This window comes from Babylonia areolata, chromosome 20, assembly GCF_041734735.1.
Source record: "Babylonia areolata isolate BAREFJ2019XMU chromosome 20, ASM4173473v1, whole genome shotgun sequence".
Lineage (NCBI taxonomy): Eukaryota > Metazoa > Mollusca > Gastropoda > Neogastropoda > Buccinidae > Babylonia > Babylonia areolata.
Window position 1 is genome coordinate 30,943,618 of NC_134895.1, and position 24,221 is coordinate 30,967,838.

At 44.1% G+C, this 24,221-nt stretch overlaps 1 protein-coding gene across 1 annotated transcript in view; it reads left to right on the plus strand.

Annotated features, from left to right (window-relative positions):
• The first annotated feature begins 300 nt into the window (after positions 1-300).
• The window catches only part of LOC143294583 (allatostatin-A receptor-like), a 171,242-nt gene continuing 147,321 nt past the window's right edge, over positions 301-24,221 (plus strand). The window contains exon 1 of the mRNA XM_076605958.1: positions 301-1,346. Coding sequence (XP_076462073.1) covers positions 706-1,346 — 641 coding nt within the window. The 5' untranslated portion in view covers positions 301-705. The remainder of the gene's footprint in view (positions 1,347-24,221) is intronic.

Here is a 24,221-nt window from a genome sequence, read left to right on the forward strand (position 1 = left end):
CAGGGGAAGAGCAGCAACAGCCACAAAAAAAACACCCCCCCCAAACAAACAAAAAAAAACAACAACAAAAAAACAAAAACAAAAAAACAAACAGCACCAACAGCAGCAGTAACAACAACATACTAATGATGATGATAATCGTTATTGAGCTGGGAGCTTTTGGGAAATAGGAAAAAGAAGTGTAACACGAAAAAACAACAACAAACAACAACAACAACAAAAAAAAAACCACAACAAAAACAAACACAAAAAAACAAACAAAAAGACCACCAACAAGAAACAAAACAAACAAAAAAGCACTATAAATTAGACAACTATCATCATCGGATCAGCAAGCAGAAAGAGGAAAACGACGACAATAACAAACTGCGCAGAAAAGTCAATACCTTAGAGAGACACCAAGAACAAAAGCAAAACAGTGACGTAGTTAGTTATATGTGACAGAGAACAACGGCCAAACCGAAAACATTATCAGTTGACAGAAGCGAAGCAACAGTTCAACGATTAACTACGTGAACCAAACAAACAGTAATCTTAAATGTGACAAAGAAACAGAAAAGCAAGCATCAAAGGAACAAATCCCTCTGCTGCTGCGGATACTTTTCTCTAAACAGCCGGAATAACAACACACTGATCATACAGATCATCTCGCTAATGATCTATCGCCACTTTAACAAGATCTGACATAACTGTCCACCCTGAACCATGGCCACCTCTGTCATTCAGTACAACGTGTCCACCATCACCCGTCACCCTCTCCACCCTTCCTCTTCCTCCTCCCACCACTATGGCGGAGACCTTGTCGTTCCCCTCACCACCCACAACCACCTCATTGTGGACAGCGGCAGCAACGACAACCACCACCACCATCACCGCCATCAGTTCAACAACGCCACAGACGACAGCGCCAATTCCTTCCCCAACAACCACTACCCAACGGCTCCCTTCCCCAGCTGGCTGGACCCCAGTGACTACGGGGCGCACGCCGAGTTCTTCCACTACGAGGGGGACGTGCACCACCTGGCCCTCCCCTGGGTGCGCGAGCCCAACTTCCTGCCTCTCGTGGCCGTGCACGCGCTGACCTTTGCCCTGGGCATCGCGGGCAACGTGTTGGTCATCAGCGTCCTGTGCTGCGGACGTCCCGGGCGCTGCGTGACCTTCCCCTGCCTCCTCAGCATGGCCACAGCGGACGTGCTGTTCCTGGCGGTGTGCGTGCCTCACGAGCTGGTCGGCTACTTCCTGACCCACTGGGGGCTGTCCTCCTTCCTCTGCAAGCTGTCCGGCTTCGTGGAGATGCTGTGCGCCCTGGCGGCCGTGCTGAACCTGATCCTCATCAGTCTGGAGAGGTGGGTGCTTCCTGGGGGGGCGTGGAGCGTGTGTATGTGTGTTGTGCCTCTCTCTCTCTCTCTCTCTCTCTCTCTCTGTGTGTGTGTGTGTGTGTGTGTGTGTGTGTGTGTGTGTGTGTGTGTGTGTGTGCTGTCTTTCTCTCTATTCGTCTCTTTTTGTGTGTGGATGTGTTTTTGTGAATGGCTGTTTTCTTAGTTTGAAAGCTTGATGCTCGACAATACAGGTAACTTCACGAAGGTTTCATTAATTCGTTTGTTTGGTGTCCACAGACCTCTGTGGCTGTTTCTCTTTCCTGCATCTCTCTCTCCATTCCGGGGCAATGTCTCTCTGCCCCACTGCTCTGACCCTCTCATACTCCGTAACTCTCAGTGCAGCATGAAGATATTGTCTTCTGTTCCTTTTTGTTACAACAGAAATCTCTGTATGACAATTGGGCTGCTGTCTCTCGTTTTGTTGTTTTTTTGTTTTTTTTGTTTTTTGCTTTTGTTTTCTTTTTTTCGATTTTTTTCTGCAAGTGTATTGGTTTTACCACCAACCCTTTTGTTGCTGTTAGGGTTTTGTTGGATTCGCTAAGTGAATGTTGCACACGGGACCTCTGTTTATCGTATCATGCGAAAGACTGGCACCCAGACTGCAACTCGATGTGCTGGTGAAGGAGCCTGAGGGAGCAAACATATCTATGGGACTTGAACCCGCGGACACTCGCTTCCTAATCATGCACGTTACCACCAGGCCACCGCTCCACATTCTCTGGTTCCATCTTCTTTTTTCTTCTGCGTTCGTGGGCTGCAACTTCCACGTTCACTCGTATGTACACGAGTGGGCTTTTACGTGTATGACCGCTTTTACCCCGCCATTTAGACAGCCATACTCCGCTTTCGGGGGGTGTATGCTGGGTATGTTCTTGTTCCCATAACCCACCGAACGTTGTCATGGATTACAGGATCTTCTCGTGCGTATTTGATTTTCTGCTTGCGTATACATACCAAGGGGGTTCAGGCACTAGCAGGTCTGCACATATGTTGACCTTGGAAATCGGAAAAATCTCCACCCTTTACCCACCAGGCGCCGTCACCGAAATTCGAACCCGGGACCCTTAGATTGAAAGTCCAACGCTTTAACCACTCGGCTATTGCGCCCGTCGTCTGGTTCCATCAACCACATGACTTTTTCGGTTGCCACTTTCTAAAGAGGAGGAGAAATGAGAAATTCCAGACTCCGAACTCATCTTGATTCTGTCTGATTAAATCTGGCGTTTCTGTCACTTGATGTGTATTGGATTGATCAGTCCACAGAATTGTCCAGACGCCATGACAGCTCGCCGCACGTGACGTGACGTCTCGGTGTACGAGATTTCACCAAACATCCTGGTGTCGTGCCTGACCATTGAGTTGTGTGATGAGGACTTTGGGGATTTTCCTTTCCTTCAACGCAGTCTGTAAACTCTTTGGTGTGGTTCTTGTGTTCAATTAGAGCGTCTGTTACATACTGTAATAGGCGACACGGCGCGGCTTCATTTGCCATCAGGACGGTGTCCCTTGTTAAACCTGGTTCTAGCTTGTATGAAAAGGAAACACACACACACACACACACACACACACACACACACACACATACACACACACGCACGCACGCACGCACACACGCGCGCAAGCACTCACGCACAGACATGTACACAGCCAAACTTAGGCTACACATGCGGACATTCCCAATTATCATGTAAATCAGTCCAACACGTGTAAGGGAGTTAACTCTTTCCATACGAACGGCGAAAGAGACGACGTTAACAGCGGTTTCGCCCCAATTACCATCATCAAAATATTGCAAGTGGAAGGCTCTTATACTGAAGAAGTGAGTGTTGACAAAGAATACCACAATTCTGACGACGGAAGCTAAAGGTTGGGTCATTCAGACACTCACTGGACATCCGAGGGGTCTGTGTAGAGGAGAAGAGAGGACTGGCCGTACTGAGAGAGTTAAAGCCAAACAGACGTTCCGTGAATGTTGTTGGCAGACAACCAAGAACCAGGTGACAGAGAGACAGACTGAACCTGTGATTGTGATGGATGATTTCTTACATCGGAATCGTACCAACAGAAGAAATGTCCCTGGCCAATCAATGTGCTTTCCAAATCAGAAGGAGCGGTCATACGAACGAGTTCATCCTCAGACATGATAAGGACGATTCGAACCCCACGGTCCAGACTCGCCGCGTTTCGCACACACTGCCTCACCATGTAGCCGGAATTAGTGTGATAAAGAACGACGCTGACAAAAGAACATGACATGGTTCAGTTTCATCGGCGTGAATGGCCAGAGCTTGCTGGTTCTCTTTATTCTTTGAGTGGAAGTTTGTGTACAAGAGCTGTTTCGGACAACTCGTGACATGCCTTTTGTGGCCAGTTGTGAAACACACCAGTGCTGGGTGGCACGAGCGATCTTAGCATTGCAAAGTTTGCTTTGCTTTAAGAATCATCCAAAGCCTCTTGGAGTTAGCACAGACAGGAAATTTCTTATCGCTACGCGCTGCTAAGATCGCTCATGTACCCCTGCCCGGGTCGCTAAGTTTGCTTAGAGTTAACGTTTTCAATTCTTCGCTGGGTCCATAGACTTAAGAACGTAACTGACGCTAGCAAACTTAGTACTTCAAAGATCGCCCAGGTAACCCAGCCCAGGTGTCAGTCGTGCCTGTCAGTACCAGGAGTCATCCGTTCGGTGTTCAACACGCACTGTTTGAAACGAACGGGGTGAGACGGTCCTTCCCCACATTTGTGAGGGCGACAGGTGTTCTGTTTCCCATCCGGTTCAAACGGCTCTCCCGAACAATTAGACTGAAATGGCTGGTGTCGTAGCTCTTTTAAAGACGTATATCGCTGTCAGCGAGGTTTTTCTTATGGAAATGCCAACACTAGTTCATTCAATCCTTGACTGCGTCACCTCATGAATGTATAACTGGTACAACCACAGTTGCACTCTCTCTCTCTCTCTCTCTCTCTCTCTCTCTCTCTCTCTGTGTGTGTGTGTGTGTGTGTGTGTGTGTGTGTGTGTTTATCTGCACCTCTTCATTATCTGCTCGACAGAAAAAAACCCGTCATTCTAAAACACCAAATTGTTCGAAGCCGTGTGCTTCGTAAGAGCATAAATTGCTATTCTTGGTGGTTGTTTTCTTTTGATTGAAAACAAAATGGCGCTCATTTCGAATTTAGTTTGTATTGGTTATGGCTTCCGACACTGATGGGGAATTTCACAAACAACTAACGGCATGGAACACACACATTCATTAACACAATGCCAGTTATCATGATTTCAAAAAGTGGCATACACACACATTCATAAACACAATGCCAGTTATCATGATTTCAAAAATTAGCATTCGCACACATTCATTAACACAGTGCCACTTATGATTTAAAAAAAGTGGCATACACACATTCATTAACACAATGCCACTTATGATTTCAAAAAGTAACAAGTTGAAAATAGGCATTTCCATGCAATGAAATTGTTTTTCTGTTCAAGGTTGGTCAAGCAGTACGAATGAAGTCTGGTTCCAGACAAAAAGCAAAATGCTGGAGTGAATTGGGTCACGGCCTGGTGCCCTTTCTCTCTGACTTCTCTGCTGCTCGGAGTGTCGCGGTGTCATGACAGGCTTTACTTCCCCTTGAAATCATTATGGTGGCCTTGCTCAGGGCCTTATGTTATGCTCGCATGTCCTCCGGTGGTTTGAACGACTCTCTCTCTCTCTCTCTCTCTCTCTCTCTCTGTAGCCGAACCTTTGTGTTGTCATGAAAATTTGGCAAGATTATGTTGCTGACGGGTGTATTTCACGGAACTTGAACAAACATTCCATGAAACGACTAAACTGGTCTGTCTTCCATTATGATCATTCGTGCGTCTTGCATCTTTCGTTCATTCTTTGTATCTGTTTTTTTTTCATGCCTTGTCTCCAAATTAGAAGAGCGTGACAGATTCTACTGTCTCTTCACCATGCAGAAGATTTGAAATGGTCGTCACAGCTTCTTCAAATTCCTCAACCCTGAGCATTCTTCCAACTTACTCTTCCATGTTCTCTCCGTCCATCCTTGCGGACACATCGATCAATCTTCTGAGCCCAAAGCGGCAGCTTTGATTATTTCTTTTCCCCATAAGCCATGTCTCATTTTCTTCGATTGCCGTTTTCTCCGAGTCTGTGAGCTGTAAGTATCTGCGTTAAACTGGCAACGGTGGAGGAGAGCATTTTGGATTCGTTCGAACTGCGACAGACTCTTCTGAATGAATGGGTTCTCAAGCTCGTCTGACTGTCTGCTCTTTTCGTCTGTAAAGGAATCAATTTCACACTCTCTTCATCAACTTCTTTTCTTGCGTTCGAGGACTGCTACTTCTGTGCGAGTAGGCTTTTACGTGTTTGACCGTTTTGATGCTGTCATGTAGTCAGCCATACTCCATTTTTTGGGTGTGTGTGCATGCTGGGCATGTTCTTGTTTTCACACCCCACCGAACGCTGACATGCGTTACAGGGTATACTATGCGCGTATTTGATCTGTATGCGTACGAAGGGGATTCAGACACTAGCAGGTCAGGACATCTGTTGACCTGTGAGATCGGGAAAAAATCTTCATCCGTAACCAAGGATGTGCAATCGGGATTCGAACAAAGGACATAGATTGAAAGCCCACTTAACCACATCCGCCCCCGTTCCCCCTCCAACTCTCCCCACCCCGATAACAAGACAGAACAGTGCAAGCCTCACGTTGTAGACACTTGCAGTTATGTAAAGCCTTGGTTAACTGCCAGTCCATTATTTGTTTTAGTGGCGAGGTCATCAGCCAGAAAATCTGAGAAATCAGACAAATCCAATAGTTGTGTGAGAAACAAGACTTTATTAAAGCTTGGCAACTCGTAATTGGCTAATGAGTGGATAGAATGGGTCACTGTTTAAAACAAACTGAAACAACAACATTTGCAGTCATCTACATTTGACATAAACGTCATGGTATCCATAATCAACAGAACGTGTCCGCTTGTCTTTACATCTCTCCTTACATGCAGGAGGTAGCGAAAACTAGGATCTCTTTGTCCGAATGTCTGTCTCTCGATCTGATTATTGTGCAACATTGTACACACCGGCAGATGTCAAGTGATCGAGTTGAAATTTGACACCCTGACCAGTTTCCAGGTCCACGTGGCTTGAGCCAGCTGCAGAGTGGATGTGCTGCTTTTCAGTCAAGGAGATTTTCAGCTGAAGGGAGATAAAGTCGAAGCGATGCAGAGGCTAGTTGCCCGGAGGACGTTTTCAATGGCGCTCAAAACAACTCTGTTGGAGTGTACAGCTCTTTGTGGTAGGGAGACTTTGAACGCAAGGAAGTTAGGATTCTTACTTTTTCTTATTTTTCTTTCTTTCTTTTTGTCTGTGTCTCTGTCTATGAACGTGGCACTCTCATCCTCGCTCTCTGTCTGTCTCTGTTCTTCTCCCTCTCTCTCTCCCCCCTCTCTCTTTCTTCCGCCCGTGTTTAAATTTTTTTTAACAAAAATAAAAACCATTAAATTCATAGCAAATAAATTCTTTCCCATGACGTCAATGCAATGTGGTGTAAAATATAAATCAAATGAACATTTCCGGGTCATTTGGCTTTGTAATGTTGGATGATTTCGATATTTTCTAAGTTCACTATCAATACAAGTACAGCAGCAACATAATCAAATATTGTTTTTACAGGTATGTAACAAAGTATATACATGATGATGCGTTTCCCTTTGCTGGTAATTCAACATAAACAAGGCCTTCAAGACTCACTTTAAAAAAAAACCCAAGCTTTTTATGTATTGAGTATAATTTCAGAATGTAATGTTTAAGATGAGAAAGATCAGTTTAAAGCAAATTAAGTCCCCTAGCATTAATTACAGAGTAATTTCCCTTTTTTACTATCTGCACCAAAACGTTTGCAAAATAAATAAAACTTCCATGCTTAGCAAAAGAAGTTCCTGTTTGAACAAAAAATGATGATAATGACTGCTCTTGTTGTTGGGTCAGAATATCAGATCAAAGTGCCAAGTTTAGAGAATACAAAAAAATGTAAATATAACAGTAAATGCAGTTTGCATATAATTAGGCTTTATTTTTTTTGGTGCCCATCCCAGAGGTGCAATATTGTTTAAAACAAGATGACTGGAAAGAACTGAATTTTTCCTAATTTTATGCCTAATTTGGTGTCAACTGACAAAGTATTTGCAGAGAAAATGTCAATGTTAAAGTTTACCACACACACACACACACACACAGAGACAACCGAACACCGGGTTAAAACATAGACTCACTTTGTTTACACAAGTGAGTCAAAAAGGAGAATGATCCAAACCACGTTTCAACTGTTTTTTCATGGCCTGGCTTCGCTAACGAAGATCTAGGAAGGGCGTTGTCCACGTCTGATGCAGGCACGCTCATGGCTGACAAGGCCAATGCGGGAAAAGCAGAGTCGGCCGCAGCGGTTGCAAGGGAAAGTCTGGTCTGGGTTCGCGGCTGCAGCGTCGTGGTTCTTCCTCCTTCTGCGTTTGTCCTCAAGGCTGGCCCTGCGGTTGTTTTCGAAGGAGGAGACAGCTTGGTGGATGGTGCGTCGCCAGGTCTCTCGATCAGCGGCTACTGCGGACCACTGGCAATGGTCAATGTGACAGGCACCGAGAGCTTTCTTCAAGGAGTCTTTGTATCTCTTCTTGGGTGCTCCTCTGTCACGGTGGCCAGTGGACAGTTCGCCATACAGCGCGATCTTGGGCAGGCGGTGGTCCTCCATCCTGGACACGTGCCCTGCCCAACGTAGCTGGGTCTTTAGCAGCACTGCCTCGATGCTGATAGTCTTTGCCTGCTCCAGGACCTCGACATTTGTGATGTAGTCACTCCAGTGGATGCTGAGGATGGTGCGAAGGCAGCGCTGGTGGAAGCGATCAAGCAGTCGTATGTGGTGCCGGTAGGTGACCCAGGTTTCGGAGCCATACAACAGGGTGGGCAGTACAACAGCTCTGTACACGCTGATCTTTGTGTCTTTCTTCAGGTGTTTGTTGTTCCACACTCTCTTGTACAGCCTGCCGAATGCGCTGTTTGCCTTTGCAAGTCTGTTGTCGATCTCCTTGTCGATCTTGGCGTCAGACGAGATGGTGCAGCCTAGGTAGCTGAACTGGTGGACCGACTTCAGCTCTGTCTCACCGATGTTGATGTGAGGAGCGTGGAATTCTTCCTGTGGGGCAGGCTGGTGGAGAACTTCCGTCTTTTTCAGACTGACTTCTAGGCCGAAGAGCTGCGCAGCCTCTGCAAAGCAGGACGTTATACGCTGCAGGGCCGCTTCTGTATGGGCGACGAGGGCAGCATCGTCGGCAAACAGAAGCTCTCTGATGAGTTGCTCCAGTGTCTTGGTGTGGGCCTGTAGCCGCCTCAGGTTGAATAGGCTGCCATCAGTGCGGTATCTGATGAAGATACCGTCGTCGTCGCCAAGATCTTCAGTGGCCTGTTGGAGCATCATGCTGAAGAAGATCGTGAAGAGGGTCGGCGCGAGGACACAACCTTGTTTCACTCCATTTCCAATTGGGAAGGGCTCCGAAAGGTCGTTGCTGTGTCTGACCTGTCCACGCTGTTCCTCATGTAGTTGGATGACCATGCTGAGGAATTTTGGGGGGCATCCTAGACGTTTCATGATCTCCCACAGACCTTTTCTGCTCACGGTGTCGAAAGCTTTCGTGAGATCGACGAATGTCGCATACAGTCCTTTGTTCTGTTCCCGACATTTTTCTTGTAGCTGTCTGAGAACGAAGACCATGTCAGTGGTGCCTCTGTTGGCTCTAAAGCCACACTGACTCTCTGGGAGATGTTCTTCGGCGATAGTAGGCACCAGCCGATTTAGGAGGACTCTGGCGAGGATCTTGCCTGCGATGGAGAGCAGAGTTATCCCCCTGTAGTTGGAGCAGTCCGACTTTTCTCCCTTGTTTTTATACAGGGTGATGATGACTGCGTCACGGAGGTCCTGTGGTAGTTTGCCTTGCTCCCAGCAGCAGACAAAGAGGTTGTGGAGTTTGGAGTGTAGTGCTGGGCCTCCATTCTTCCACGCCTCCGGCGGAATTCCGTCAACCCCTGCTGCCTTGCCACATTTCAGCTGTTCAATGGCCTTGACAGTCTCTTCTAGGGTTGGTAGCTCGTCCAGTTGTAATTTCACTGGCTGTTGTGGGATGCGGAGAATTGCCGAGTCTTGAACCGTGCGGTTGGCGCTGAAGAGGGCCTGGAAATGTTCCGACCACCTGTTCAGGATCGACGTCTTGTCTGTGAAGAGCGCCTGGCCGTCTGCGCTGCGCAAAGGACTCTGGACCTGGTATGAGGGACCGTACACCGCCTTCAAGGCTTCGTATAAGCCCCGGTAGTCACCAGTGTCTGCACAAAGCTGAGCCCTCTCTGCCAGGTTGGTCCACCACCCATTTTGAATCTCACGAAGCTTGCGCTGGAGGTTGCTGCATATGAGCCGGAAGGTTGCTTTCTTCACCGGACAAGACGGTTGTGCAAGGTGAGCCTGGTGGGCTGATCTCTTCTTCGCCAGCAATTCTTGGATCTCCTGGTTGTTTTCGTCAAACCAGTCCTTGTTCTTTTTCGACGAGAACCCTAGGACTTCTTCAGAGGACTGCAGGATGGCTGATTTCAGCTGTGCCCATAGTGCTTCTGGAGAGGGGTCTGTGGGGCAACTGGGGTCTTCAAGTTTGTCCTGAAGCTTCGCCTGGAATTCAGCTTTCACTTCAGCTGACTGAAAGTTGCCGACCTGGAATTTCTTCCTAGGAGCTCCTCCTTTCTTTGGTTTGGGCTTGAAGTGGAGCCTGAGCTTGCTGCGGACGAGGCGGTGGTCAGTATGACACTCCGCGCTGGGCATCACTCGGGTGTGTAGGACGTCTCGTACGTCTCTCTGGCGCATCAGGATGTAATCAATGAGGTGCCAATGTTTGGACCGAGGATGCATCCACGTTGTCTTCAGGCTGTCCTTCTGCTGGAAAATGGTGTTGGTGATGGTAAACTGCTGCTCTGCACAGAACTCGAGAAGAAGGCGCCCATTGTCGTTGCAATTACCAACGCCATGCTTGCCAAGGACTCCTTTCCAGGCTTCTGAATCTTGGCCAACTCTGGCATTGAAGTCGCCAAGGATGATGACCTTGTCGTCAGCAGGGGTGTTCTGAACGAGGTTGCGCAGATCAGTGTAAAACTTGACCTTTTCTGTGGGGTCCGCTTGGAGGGTTGGAGCGTACACGCTGAGCAGAGTGGCATGCTGTTTGTTCCGTAGTGGGAGGCGCATGGACATAATTCGGTCTGAGTGTCCTGTTGGCAGGTTTTCAAGCTTGGAGGCAACTGTACTTCATTTACATATAGAGCGTAACTCAGCGTGAGAAGAGACCTATTTAAAACACGTATCTGCTGTGCTGTTTTTATCTGCAACACAGTTCAACATAGAATGAGACTAGTTTAAAACACGCATACACTGTGCCACGTTTTAATACAGACAATATTAACAACATAAACAAGACCAGTTAAAAGTACGTATGTTGTGCCACGTTTTAATACAGACCATAACAACATAATCAAGACCAGTTTAAATTGTATGTCTGTTGTGCCACGTTTTAATACAGACCATATCAACATAATCAAGACCAGTGACGAGATAACTCGTCATCGCAAGCATGTACGCTTCGCTGCCACAATGACGAGACAACTCGTCATCGAAATAATCGGAGTTTTCTCTGGTTTGCATTCAGTTCGTTGACGAAAATGCTGGTCGCTTTAGTTTGGTGAATCTTTCTAGATTCTATTCATAGCTAGAAACCCCATCTACGTCATGGGGTAGTCCTTTATTTGAACGTTTTGGTTGGGTCACTGTCGCAGTGTTTTGCCTGGCTCCTTTCCTCGCTCGCTCAACAAAATGTCGGACTGACGCCGTGCTCAAGACATGCGACCGTGGCGAACTAAATCAGCCAAGATTGCTTTAGCTGATGCTAAGAAAGAATTGAAGCGTAAATTCGAAGGAGAAGACAGCGATGAACATTTATAGGACGATTTAATAGAAAATAAGGGGAACAATCAAGAGAGTGGCCAAGATACGGTTATCAGTGAGTGATGCCGGCTGCACAACTGTAGCAGACGACACAAACTAACCGAATTATTAGCAGGACACATTGTCAGCGATTTTCTTGGCACTCAGACAACGCGGTCTGATGAGAACTGGAGAAAGTGACCATGTAAGAGGGGTGAAGAGGAGGGGGGTGGAGACTGAGGGGGCGTGGCCTCACATCCATATTTTCGCTTGGAGAAGTCACAATGCATTGTGTATCTATCTCTTTAAAATATATATTGTGGCTGTTCTAGTATGATTTTGTGTGTGCAGATATCCATTTGTCCAGAAAATATGATATTTTAGTGCAAACTACCTGACTAATGTTTGTAATGAACAAGTTGAAAATGTGACAAAAACAAAACACTGATTTCAAAACAACAGCATGTCACTAAAAATAAATAAAATGGGAAAACATCATGTGTTTTGTATTCTTTATTCATTTACCTTTCAGAAAATATATACTTTTATGGGTCTTTCTCAAATAACAAAGAGCACATAATTTTTTGCCGAAAATTTATACCCGTTTTTTTGTGTGAAAAAACCCTGGCAAATAGATTTCACTTAAATCTTATTTTCCTGGCAGCGAAAGGGTTAAATTTTTAAGTATGTCTGTTGTGCCACGTTTTAATACAACCATACAACATAATCAAGACCAGTTTAAAGCACGTCTGTTGTGCTACGTTTTAATAGAGACCGTAACAAAATGATCAAGACCAGTTTAAAGCACGTCTGTTGTGCCACGTATTAATACAGGCCATATCAACATAATCAAGACCAGCTTAAAGCACGTATGTTGTGCTAAGTTTCCATACAGAATAGACTATGTTTTCAAGTTTCCAGTCTCGATCCGCTGCTACAGAAATCAGCAAAAGACTTGTTACTTTCACCAGTGATGGATACCACTTGGAGTTGGGTGCCAGGGGAGATGTTTTCTTCAGGAGCTGTTGAATGATTGAAGGGCCGAGCGAGGTCGTGGTCAGGGGGAGTGGCCGCGATACCTGGTCATCAAGCCGCTGTAGCATGGCTGCTGCACTGCCTGCCGTGGACCGTGTTTTTCTTGCGTTGGAACTAGGAAGAGAGAGAGAGTGGGAGAGAAGTGTGTGTGTGTGTGTGTGTGTGTGTGTGTGTGTGTGTGTGTGTGTGTGTGTGTGTGTGTGTGTGTGTGTGTGTGCGTGTTGAATGTATGCATGAGAGGGAGAGAGAGAGAGAGATTGACGCGGGGGACGGGGCGTGAGTTCAAAACTTCCTCGAAGAGATGTTCATATTATACATATCGATATAAATTACTAGGGGGCAGTGTTTTGAGAGATTGGTTAGTATAAACCACAGCAAATTTATCGTCCCACCAAAACGGACATCACTGAAAAATTCAGCTACACACCTCCCCTCTCCCGTACTCAAAGCCCAGATGAAAAAACCCTCCTCACCCAGCTGGCGTGGACTGGAACCTCCGACCTGGGAGTTTGCAGCCTCCCTGTCTGGCACTTCACCACTGTGGGCACCATGCGGCTGCCAACGGGACAGAGAGAAATCAACACCCCTATCCCCCTCATCGCCCCGTTCTCCTCCACCACCCCGCCTCCGCATCCTACCCCCAGCCCCTGACACCCTGTGTGTGTGGTGTTGGCCCTGTGATAACGCGTCCGCTCATGAAGCGAGAGAATCTGAGCACACTGCTTCGATCCCCGCTCGCACCAGTATTTTTTCCCCATCCTAGAATGGTGGTCTGGACGCTAGTTATTCGGATGAGACGATAAACCAAGGTCCTGTGTGCAGCATGCAGTTGCCGCACATAAAAAAAAACAACCACAGCAACCAAAAGGATTGTCCCTGGCAAAACTTGTAGGAAAACAAGTATACTTACAGGCAGAAAAAGGAAACTAAAGTGGCGCTCTGATTGTAGCGACGTGCTCTCCGTGGGGAAGAGCAGCAGAATTTCACACAAAGAAGACTGTTGTGAGAAAAGAGCAGTACAAAACAATACAACATGCACTTTTTACGACATACGAAAGGATAGACGCCTTAAAAGAAGCTTCCACTCCTGTCTCCCATAGTTTAAGTGGCGCGGTAATCAGCCCTAAAAAAAGCAAACACTTTCCAGCAGTAGTTGTGGGGAGAAGCAATGGACAGTGTGGCTGCCGGTAATTGGCTGACTGCAGAGCGGAGACGATGGGTCTGAGGGGAACAGGGTAAACTTGTGTGGAGGACTTGGTGCTTTTGAGGCCAGCCACTTGGGGTGTCCACATCCTCGGTACCTTTTCTGCTGTAGATCCCTGTCACACGGAAGGTTGTTGTAGCTGTCTTCATCTATGTGCCCGTGGAAGATACAGGAAGACAGGGCATTGGGTGGTATGTGTGTGTGTGTGTGTGTGTGTGTGTGTGTGTGTGTGTGTGTGTCTCTCTCTCTCTCTGTGTGTGTGTGTGTGTGTGTGTTTTTGTATCTGTGTGTGTGAGTGGTCAGTGAATAGGGTGAACACACACACACATGCACACACACACACACGCACACACACACACACACACACACACAAAGAAAAAAAAGAAACAACAACAACACTTCTATTCCACATCCTCCCTCCACATATACATACACGAACACACAACCACATAACCCCGCCCCCACACACACACACACTAGCTAGTGTAACCAACTGAATGTTTTGTTTTTTATGTTCAACATTCTTCTTCACAGATCTGTATTCGGGAATCCTGCACCTCGTTGTGGCACGGAGGGACCATATAATGCAGAGAGTGGAAACTCGTGATTCACCATTTAAAAAATCAACCTCTGGGTTCGTTTAATTGATTAAAGTAATAATGGATCCAGTCCACATGATGGCTTTAAAACTGGTCTCCATGCCGTAGTCAGCTCCATCATTCACACACATGCCGACGTGCATAGCTTTCAAAGTGAAAGTGACAACAGAAAGACTGCCACACAAACAGACAAGTACACAGACAGGCGGACAGATAGACTGACAAGCTACAGTTAAGCAGACAGACGAAGAGACAAGCAGACAGGGTGACAGACAGACAGACAAGCACAAGGATAAGCAGACAGAAAGATAGACAGTCAAGCACAGAGATAAACGGGCAGACAATCGTACAAACAGGAAGATAGAAAGACAGATAAACAGGCAGTCAGACAGACAATTACACAGTCAGACAGATTGTCGGACGTAAGTACAGGCAAGCAGACAGACAGACAAGCAGACAGACAGAGACACGCACAGCAACAGACATGCAAGCAAACAGATGGACTGACGGACGGACGTACAGACAAGCAGGCAGGCAGGCAGGCGGACCAACAGAAATAACAGGGACCAACGAACCAAAGTAAATTTTTTTTCATCTGTGATGTTTTTCCACTCGTTCCTGGCTTGAAAATAATGACGAAAAAACATGGAGGGCTGTATTCTGTATCACCCCTACCACAACAGGAATCAAAGGTTTGAATATTCTTCTTTTTTAGTGTGTGTGTGTGTGTGTGTGTGAGCGAGAGAGAGAGAGAGAGAGAGAACGTCGAGCAAGCAATGACATTACCTTGCTGGCTGTAAAAATTACACTGGATAAACAATTGTGTATCTACCTGTCTCTGTCTGTCTCCAAATCTCTCTCTCTCTCTCTCTCTCTCTCTCTCTCTCTCTCGTCTGTCTTGTATAATTTAAGAGTACAGTACATACCACTGAAATATTTTAAGTTCCCAAGTCAGTTTAGACTGTCGTTACTTATGGCATCAGCGCATGAACAAACTATTAGAAACCTATCAATCTATTTGTATAAATCGTTTAAGCTCCGATCTGTTCTTATGTCTTAGTGTATCCAGTAACGACTACATACGGACGATGTGTATAACGTAACTGAGCGTTATTAGCCACGCATGTAAGAGTTATTATTTAGCGTATATCATATATCATTTAGGTGTATAAATGTCAATTGAATACAATATGTTTCATATTGTGTATTATGTATTACTAAGGTGAGGGCATATTACTTAGAAATAAGGTATGATATATTTATGTTATCTGAACGAATGTCATTTTTCAATGCACGATGCGATGTCTATGAAGAATTTGTGACACCCTTTCATAAGGGGCAATGGCCTATAAATGAATAAACCATTCATTCATTCATTCATTCTCTCTCTCTCTCTCTGTCTCTGTCTCTCTCTCTCTCTCTCTCTCTCTCTCTCTCTCTCTCTCTGTGTTCAGTATGGTCTCAGTCACACAGCAAAATTGCGTGCGTCCAATGTCTTCCATTTTATGGTATTGTGAAAGGAAAACTATTCCACCTCAAGCGCCTTCTCAAGCATATCTCTCTTTCTCTCGGTATCTCTCTGTCTCTCATCCTGTCTCCTGTCTCTCTCTGTCTCTGTCTCTGTCTCTCTCTCTCTCTCTCTCTCTATATATATATATATATATGTCTGTCTTTCTCTCCCCCCCCCCCTCTGTCTCCCCTCTCTATGTCTGTCTTGCTCCCTCCCGGTCTGTCTCGCTTTCCTTTTTCTCAGCCACTTTGAAGGATCTCTTCTATTGTACGAATCCTCTGTTCTTTACTGTTACACTCCTTCCCGTTCTCTCAGATCTGCAGAAACGATCCTTTCATTCTCCAAAGTCTCTTCAAAGACATTCTGTCAAAGGGCCTTTGAGTATCAAGCTCTTTCTGTCTGGAATTCTCTTCTTATTGGATCTCCGTCGCCTGCTAAGTCTGTCCACTTCCGAAACAAATCCAAAGATGGATCCATTAAACACGGCCTATGAATGGAGTTTAGCTCAGTCTTCCGTTTCCTTTTTTCCTGATTAAGTCTCCACGTGGCGTGTGTGATGTGATGTGTGTGTGTGTGTGTGTGTGTGTGTGTGTGTGTGTGTGTGTGAGAGAGAGCTTGTGAGCGTGTGTGTATGCGTTATTGATTTGATGATTCATGTTCGCAGTATGTAGTACTGTCTTCCTGTAGGCTGTATTTTTTCTCGTTCGTCATTAAGCGCCGCTACGTGTCATTATGTGCTGTTTGTGTATTGTTTCATGGGAGGGATTAGGCCCCACTGAATGGGAAGATTTCGCCCCACTGAATGGGAAGATTTCGCTGTGAAGGTACTGTATATGATTATCATCCATCTCTCTGACGCTATCATGAAGGCTTTATTTCACCACGCAACCATTATAGTGCCATTGCCCAAGGATCAGAGATCTTTTCCCACCCCTCTTGCGGCCAATCAGTGGCAGCCTCTGTGCGTGTGTGTATGTGTGTGTTTGTGTGCGTGTGTGCGTGCGCGAGGGTGTAAGTGTATACAAGTGTCAGGAGAGCTCTGTGCACGTGCGTGCGCGCGCGCGCGCGTGCGTGTGTGTGTGCGTAGAGGATGAGGTATGTGTGTGTATGCATGTCTACACTGTGGGAGCAACGGAATACTGGATCGTGCGGGTGTGCATATATATATATATATATATATATATATATATATATATATATATATATATATCTATATATGTATATATATATCTATATATGTATATATATATATATATATATATATATATATCTATATATGTATATGAATATGTACATATGTGTGGGGGGTGGGGGATATGGGCGTATGTATGTGTGCGTGTACAAGTGTGTGTGTGTGTGTGTGTGTGTGTGTGTGTGTGCGCCGTGGAAGCTGCGATGTGTAGCCTAAAAATGAGTGTGTGGAGGAGGGGGGATGCAGGGTAACGTGTGTGTGTGTGTGTGTGTGTGTGCGTGCGTGTGTGCGTGTGTTGGTGCTCATGTACGCTTGTGTGTATTTGATCGTGCTTTCATATCTGTGAAACTGCTTGTTGCATATCTGCTATGCATGTGTGTGCGCGTGAATGTGTGAACGTGTGTCTGCATGTTTTACATTTATTTGCTTATTTATCCCTTTTTTGTGTGTGTGTGTGTGCGCGCGCGTGCCTAGAGTTGACTTAATCAAGATTTTGCACCTTTTAAATATTATTATTATTAGTAGTATTTTTATATATTTATCTATTATTTATTTTATCTTATTATTATTTTTAAAATTATTTCTATTATTTATTATTATTATTATTTTTTTTTTATCTATTGTATTATTATTATTATCAATTAATTAATTTCTTTTTATTTATTTATTTTTTTACTTTATTTTATTTATTTTATTTTTATTTCATTTTATTATTTTATATTTATTTATTCATTTTATTGATGCATTTATTTATTATTAAAAAAAAAAAAAATCTCACGGCCTGACAAAGCGTATTGGGTTACGCTGCTGGTCAGGCATCTGCTTGGCAGATGTGGTGTAGCGTATATGGATTTGACCGAACGCAGTAACGCCTCCTTGAGCTACTGATACTGCCCAAGGGCTGATGCATACATATCTAACAAAGGTTGGGATGACTGTGTCGGTCTCTCCCTATCTCTCTAGCTCTCACTTCTTTTCTCTTCCTGTTTCCTCTCTGTCTTATTTCTGTCCCCGTTTCTGTCTGTCTCTGTTTCTTTCACACACTCACTCTTACCATTTTCGATTCTTTGATCCAACTTAATGGTGGGGAGCGGAGCTTGAAATGAACATGTCACTGCGTCACTCACTCCCACACATCACTCACTCACTCACTCACTCCCTCTCTCTATTCATTTTCTGAAATGTTTAATGTCATTAGCTGAAAAACTCTGGTGACATAGTAATTACAAATCAGAAACTTACTATATCACTAGAGCTTTACAACTAATGACATTAAACATTTCAGTGTTCAGTTCAGTGTTCTAATCATTTTCCTATTTCTGTCCGTCTCCCTTTCTTTCTCTGTTTATTTCTTTGTTATCTGCATATCTCCCTCCCCCTGTCTTTCTCACACTCTGTATATCTGTCTCTTTAAGTCCTTACATCTTTATTTCTTGGCTCTCAGTTTCATTCTCCCTATCTCTGTTTCTGTGCCTCTCTCTGTCCCCATCTATATGTCTCTCTCTGTGTTCCATTCTCTCTCTCTCTCTCTCTCTCTCTCTCTCACACACTCTCTCTCTCTTTTTTCCACGAGACATTGACAGACGAGCCTTTCACAGAGCCTGTGTAATTTGTGGAGGTGTGTGGGCGGTGGGTGGGTGGCCGATAAGGAAGGAGACCATATCTGAATCAAACTGATGCATCATGCAAGTTTTAGGTTCCGTGTCAGTCATGGTCATTGACGCAAACAATTCTGAAATGACCCATCGATGTGGCAGCTCGTCGGTCACTTGCTAATTTTTCGTCAAACCGGTGGTGCAAAGTGAGGTTTTGTAGATTTCTCTAAACAATCTCAACTGCAGTTTCAAACTTTGAAAAATATATATAATCGTTTCTGTTGTTACCCTGCATTTCGCCATGAGCAGACAAACGTTGTGAACAGCAAATCAAAACTTGGACAGAACCGGGAAACGAAACCAGGTACTTTGACACAAAGGTATCATCGCTTGCGTACTGCAGCAGGAAACAGTGAAAATTTAGCTTTTTGCTTTCCAGCCAGTCTCCTCCACTGAGGATGGCTTCGATACATGTAGAACATTTCATCGCAAGAAATACATGCTGCTGAAAAGAGCTACCTAATGTCGAGAAAGATCGAATTGTGTTCAGAACAGTTCCATTCTGCAAGCGTCTGAAGTCTGAATCTGAGAGATTTCTGCAGTGTTCGCAGGCAACTTGTGCGTTTACATCGTTGATGTTATGAAAGAGTGTGACCCTGTCGAGTTAAATCGAGATCCGATCAAGATACGAACAAGCGCACCTTTATGTGCACGGCCATTTTTATTTATCAATTGAGCAGCCATGCTTCATTTTCGGGGTACGTTAGTATTTCCATAACCAGTACACAAAAACGAATTAAAACGAGTTCGCAAATTATGCTTGCACGGTGTTTTAGGAAATTTTAGAGACGTTTTGCAACTGCGAAGTTTTGGATTTCGACAATGCAGAGGAAAGTGCTTTCCTAAAACAACAGTGTTAGCGCAGCTAGTGACAGTTACACTGTAGATTCTTTGTCCTCCAACTGTACTGCTTTACTTTGTTTCTACTTTTCCCTTTGTATCAGTTGAACCACAGTGTGAACAATCCCTGTCCAGGGCAGTCAGCATGAATTAGTGTTTCAGCAACAACATTCAGTAATGACTTCGTTGTGTTTTTCGTGTTCATCACGATCATGACAGCATGTTTCAGCAACAAAGTTTAGTCATGACTATGTTGTATTTTCCGTGTTTATCATGACACTGCAAACATTAGCACATGGTCACTTTACATATTTCACACACACACACACACACACACACACACACACACACACACACACACACACACACACACACACACACACACACGCACACACACACACAAACACACGCACGCACGCACGCACGCACACACACAGTTACATTTTTGTGTGTGAGTGTTGTGGCCCCAAATGGGCACAAGGGAAGGGAATACAGGGTTGACTTTACCCGAGCCATTAATTTAGAAAATGACCCGTTAATTTCGTGGTGAACCAGCCGGTCCAATGACCCGTGGTGCCCTGAACCACACCTCAACTTTGCCTCGTGTTCCTGCTGCCCTGATGAAGGTTCTCACAACTGTACAGGATGTGGGCTGGATGCCGTGTGCTTGTTTCCACGTTCTGTTCTGTTTGTTTGCTTGCTTTATCTAATATCATCATCTTAGATGAACAGACTATAAATAAATAAACGTTTCCTTGCTTCTTTGTTTCTGTGTGTCTGCTCCTTCTGTCTGTCTTTCTGCAGCCCTCTCTTTATAGCTTTTGATGATCTTAGCGAATGCTCATTAATTAAGGAAGTTTATGAATCTAACGATCCAGATGAAGCGGTCGCGGAATTTCATAGAATCTTTTCGTCTGTTTATGACAAGCATGCCCCAGTTAGAAGAAAACGGGTAGGAAATTCATCAACACCTCCTTGGTTTACTGTCATCATATCAATAGCGATCAAAATTAGAGATAAACTTAAGAAAGAAAAAAAAACTATTCCGCGTTTAAGCAACAAAGAAAACACGTGAAGTTCTTAGTCCGTCAGGCCAAAAAGACGTATTTTAACAGGATAACGACGTTAGAATAAGACAATACTTCATCCATATGGAAAGCTCTCAATGCACTGACCAATAAGTCCTTTCCTGGTAAATCATTGAAATCTGATTGTTTCACAGCAACAGACCTTAACAACCACTTCCTATCCATCGCGGAAAGTTTGACAAATCGTCTGAAAGAAAACTCAGATCAGTATAAATGTCCAGCCAGTCTAAAATCATTTTGTTCAGACAGGCTCAGCCATCAAGATACATTTCACATTCCACAACTAACCGTCGTTGAGGTCGGTAAATACATATCCAACCTTGAACAAAAAAATACACATGGCTGTGACGGACTCAGCAATAAAATTCTGCTTCTATCGCTGCCATATACAGTGCATCATCTGACATATATTTAAAACCTCAGTATTTCAAAAAGTCTTTTTCCAACTATGTTCAAAACTGCCAAAATTATACCACTACCTAAAGTAAAAAATCCCTCAGACCTCAACGATTACCGACCAATATCGATACTGTCATCGCTTTCTAAACCACTTGAAAAACACGGACACAAACATCTTTTGCAATATCTTGACCAGCACAACTTGCTTCATCAAAATCAGTCAGGGTTTCGCCCAAAACACTCCTGTCAGACAGCCCTCACCAGTCTCTTAGATACACCGCTCACAGCTATAAATGACGCAAAAATCAACGGAATACTATATATAGATTTGAAGAAAGCATTTGAGCTCGTTAATCATCGAATACTTCTTGAAAAGCTACGGGTTTATCAGCTTGATACAAATTCTGTTGAGTTCTTTGAGTCATACTTAAAAGAAATAAAATTCTGTTGAGTTCTTTGAGTCATACTTAAAAGAAAGAAAACAGACTGTGTTAGTAAACGGGACTTTTCTGGATGTAGGAATAACTAAAATGGGCATTCCCCAAGGCTCTGTGCTTGGCCCCCTGTTGTTCAACCTTTATATCAATGATTTTCCATTATGTATCTCCTCATCTGCAGTATCATGCGACATGTTTGCAGATGACTCTTCTCTTCATACATATGGAGTAAATTCAGAGCACATTAATGATAGATTACAAACCAGCCTAACCGAAGTATCCAACTGGTGTACAGAAAATAATATGCTCCTAAACCCAGAAAAAAACAAAGAGTATGATTGTAGCCACTCGCCAAAAGCACCAGCGTTGCTTAAATCCGCTCACTTTGTCAATCGATGGCCAAGCTATTGAACAAGTTACAGAACATCGACACCTTGGTGTCGTTATTGACAACCAGCTAAAATGGGAGGCATACATCAGTTCTTTATCAAGGTCAGTTGCAAAAAATGTTTACCTGTTATCCCATTTAAAACATGTCGTCAGTCCAGAGGCTTCCTATTTCTTTTTCCTTTCTCACATCATGTCTAGAATTAATTACGTTTCAAATGTGTGGGACAACTGCAGCGAAGTGCAGAGGAAAAAACTAGATTCTGTGCACAGACGTGCAGTAAAACATCTCAATGGTGTTTTACGAAACACACGCAGTCATCAACTGCCAGCACCTCTTCCCTTGACTAAGCACCTAATATTGAATAAGTGCGTACTTTTGCATAAAATTATATTCGGTAAATGTCCTATTTATTTACACCAAACCATTGTCTGCTATGAAATTCGCAACCCTAACTCCCGAAATGCGACACTTACTCTACCCAAACCACGAATACACATTTATAAATCAAGTTTGGCACACTCCGGCACGCACTGTTGGAACAATCTCCCCAAACGCCTCAAAGAACTCTTTTCTACCACAACATTCAAAACGAAACTTGGACAGTACATGTGTGCCGAAAGCCAGACCAAAAATCTGGTATAATATTGTCACTGACAATCCTTACAAACTATGCCGAAATGCCTCAATTAGTTGATAACGTATCACGCCACAGAACATTATTTTCAGAGATCTGTATGTGTTCTCCTTACAGTGGACATAAACTAACGAAATCAAACTCTAGTCTGGTCATGTCTACGATTCTGTATACTTACATGTATTACAAATTGTGAACCATCCTCACACAACTCTTTTTTTTTTCTCGCACTGACATGTCTTTACATCTCTCTCTCTCTGTCTTTCTCATAATGTGTCCATCTGTCCATATCCCTATTTCCCATCGCCTTATTTGCTATTTTTTTCATGTCTCTTACATTTGTGTTTTAAATTTTATCATTACTTTTCTGTGTTAATTTCACTTGAATCATTCACGTGTAGCATTCATGCTAGGGTTTTGTTGTTGTTTTTCCCTTGGTGTGTGTGTGTGTGTGTATTAGTGTGTGTGTGTGCGTGTGTGTGTGTGTGTGTGTGTGTTACTCGCTTCCGTTTCGTACAGATGTGAGCGATGTTGTGTCTCTCAGTTTGATGCTGTGCTATACTTGTACATTATACGTGTATTAAGTATAGCAACATGTATATGCCTATGGGTTTGTGTATCTCTTAGATCAACGGCAGATCAGTAAGTCGGCCAAAGTGCTAATGTCTTCACCGTTGGAAAATAAAGATTCATTCATTCATTCATTCATTCTCTCTCTATTTCTTTCTGCACCCTCTCTTTATAGCTCTCTCTCTATCTCTTTCTGCACCCCTGTCTTTATAGCTCTCTCCTCTCTCTATCTCTTTCTGCACCCCTCTCTTTATAGCTCTCTTTATCTCTTTCTGCACCCCTCTCTTTATAGCTCTCTTTATCTCTTTCTGCACCCCTCTCTTTATAGCTCTCTCTTTCTGCACCCCTCTCTTTATAGCTCTCTCCTCTCTCTATCTCTTTCTGCACCCCTCTCTTTATAGCTCTCTTTATCTCTTTCTGCACCCCTCTCTTTATAGTTCTCTCTCTATCTCTTTCTGCACCCCTCTCTTTATAGCTCTCTCTTTCTGCACCCCTCTCTTTATAGCTCTCTCCTCTCTCTATCTCTTTCTGCACCCCTCTCTTTATAGTTCTCTCTCTATCTCTTTCTGCACCCCTTCCTTTATAGCTCTCTCTCTATCTCTTTCTGCACCCCTCCTTTTATAGTTCTCTCTCTATCTCTTTCTGCACCCTCTCTTTATAGCTCTCTCTCTATCTCTTTCTGCACCCCTCTCTTTATAGCTCTCTCTTTCTGCACCCCTCTCTTTATAGTTCTCTATCTCTTTCTGCATCCCTCTCTTTATAGCTCTCTCTCTCTCTCTTTCTGCACCCCTCTCTTTATAGCTCTCTCTCTATCTCTTTCTGCACCCTCTCTTTATAGCTCTCTCTCTCGATCTCTTTCTGCACCCCTCTCTTTATAGCTCTCTCTCTATCTCTTTCTGTACCCCTTTCGTTATAGCTCTCTCTATCTCTTTCTGTACCCCTCTCTTTATAGCTCTCTCTCTATCTCTTTCTGCACCCCTCAGGCGTTGGTTGTGAGCAAACATTTTTGTCATTATTTAAGCAAGGAATGAAAGATATGTTTATGCAGGAGTGGGACGAGTCAGTAATGTCTAAAAGTATATATCATAACTACAGACTGTTTAAAACTGGTTTTCTGTGTGAGCAATATTTTGACTATGTAGATAAAAAGTGTTTTAGGGACTGTTTGGTAAAATTACGGCTTGGTTTACTCCCAATAAATGGATCATTTTTTAGAAGAACATTCAAATGTAATTCAAATTACGCATGTAAATGTTGTAATGTGATCAAAGATGAAA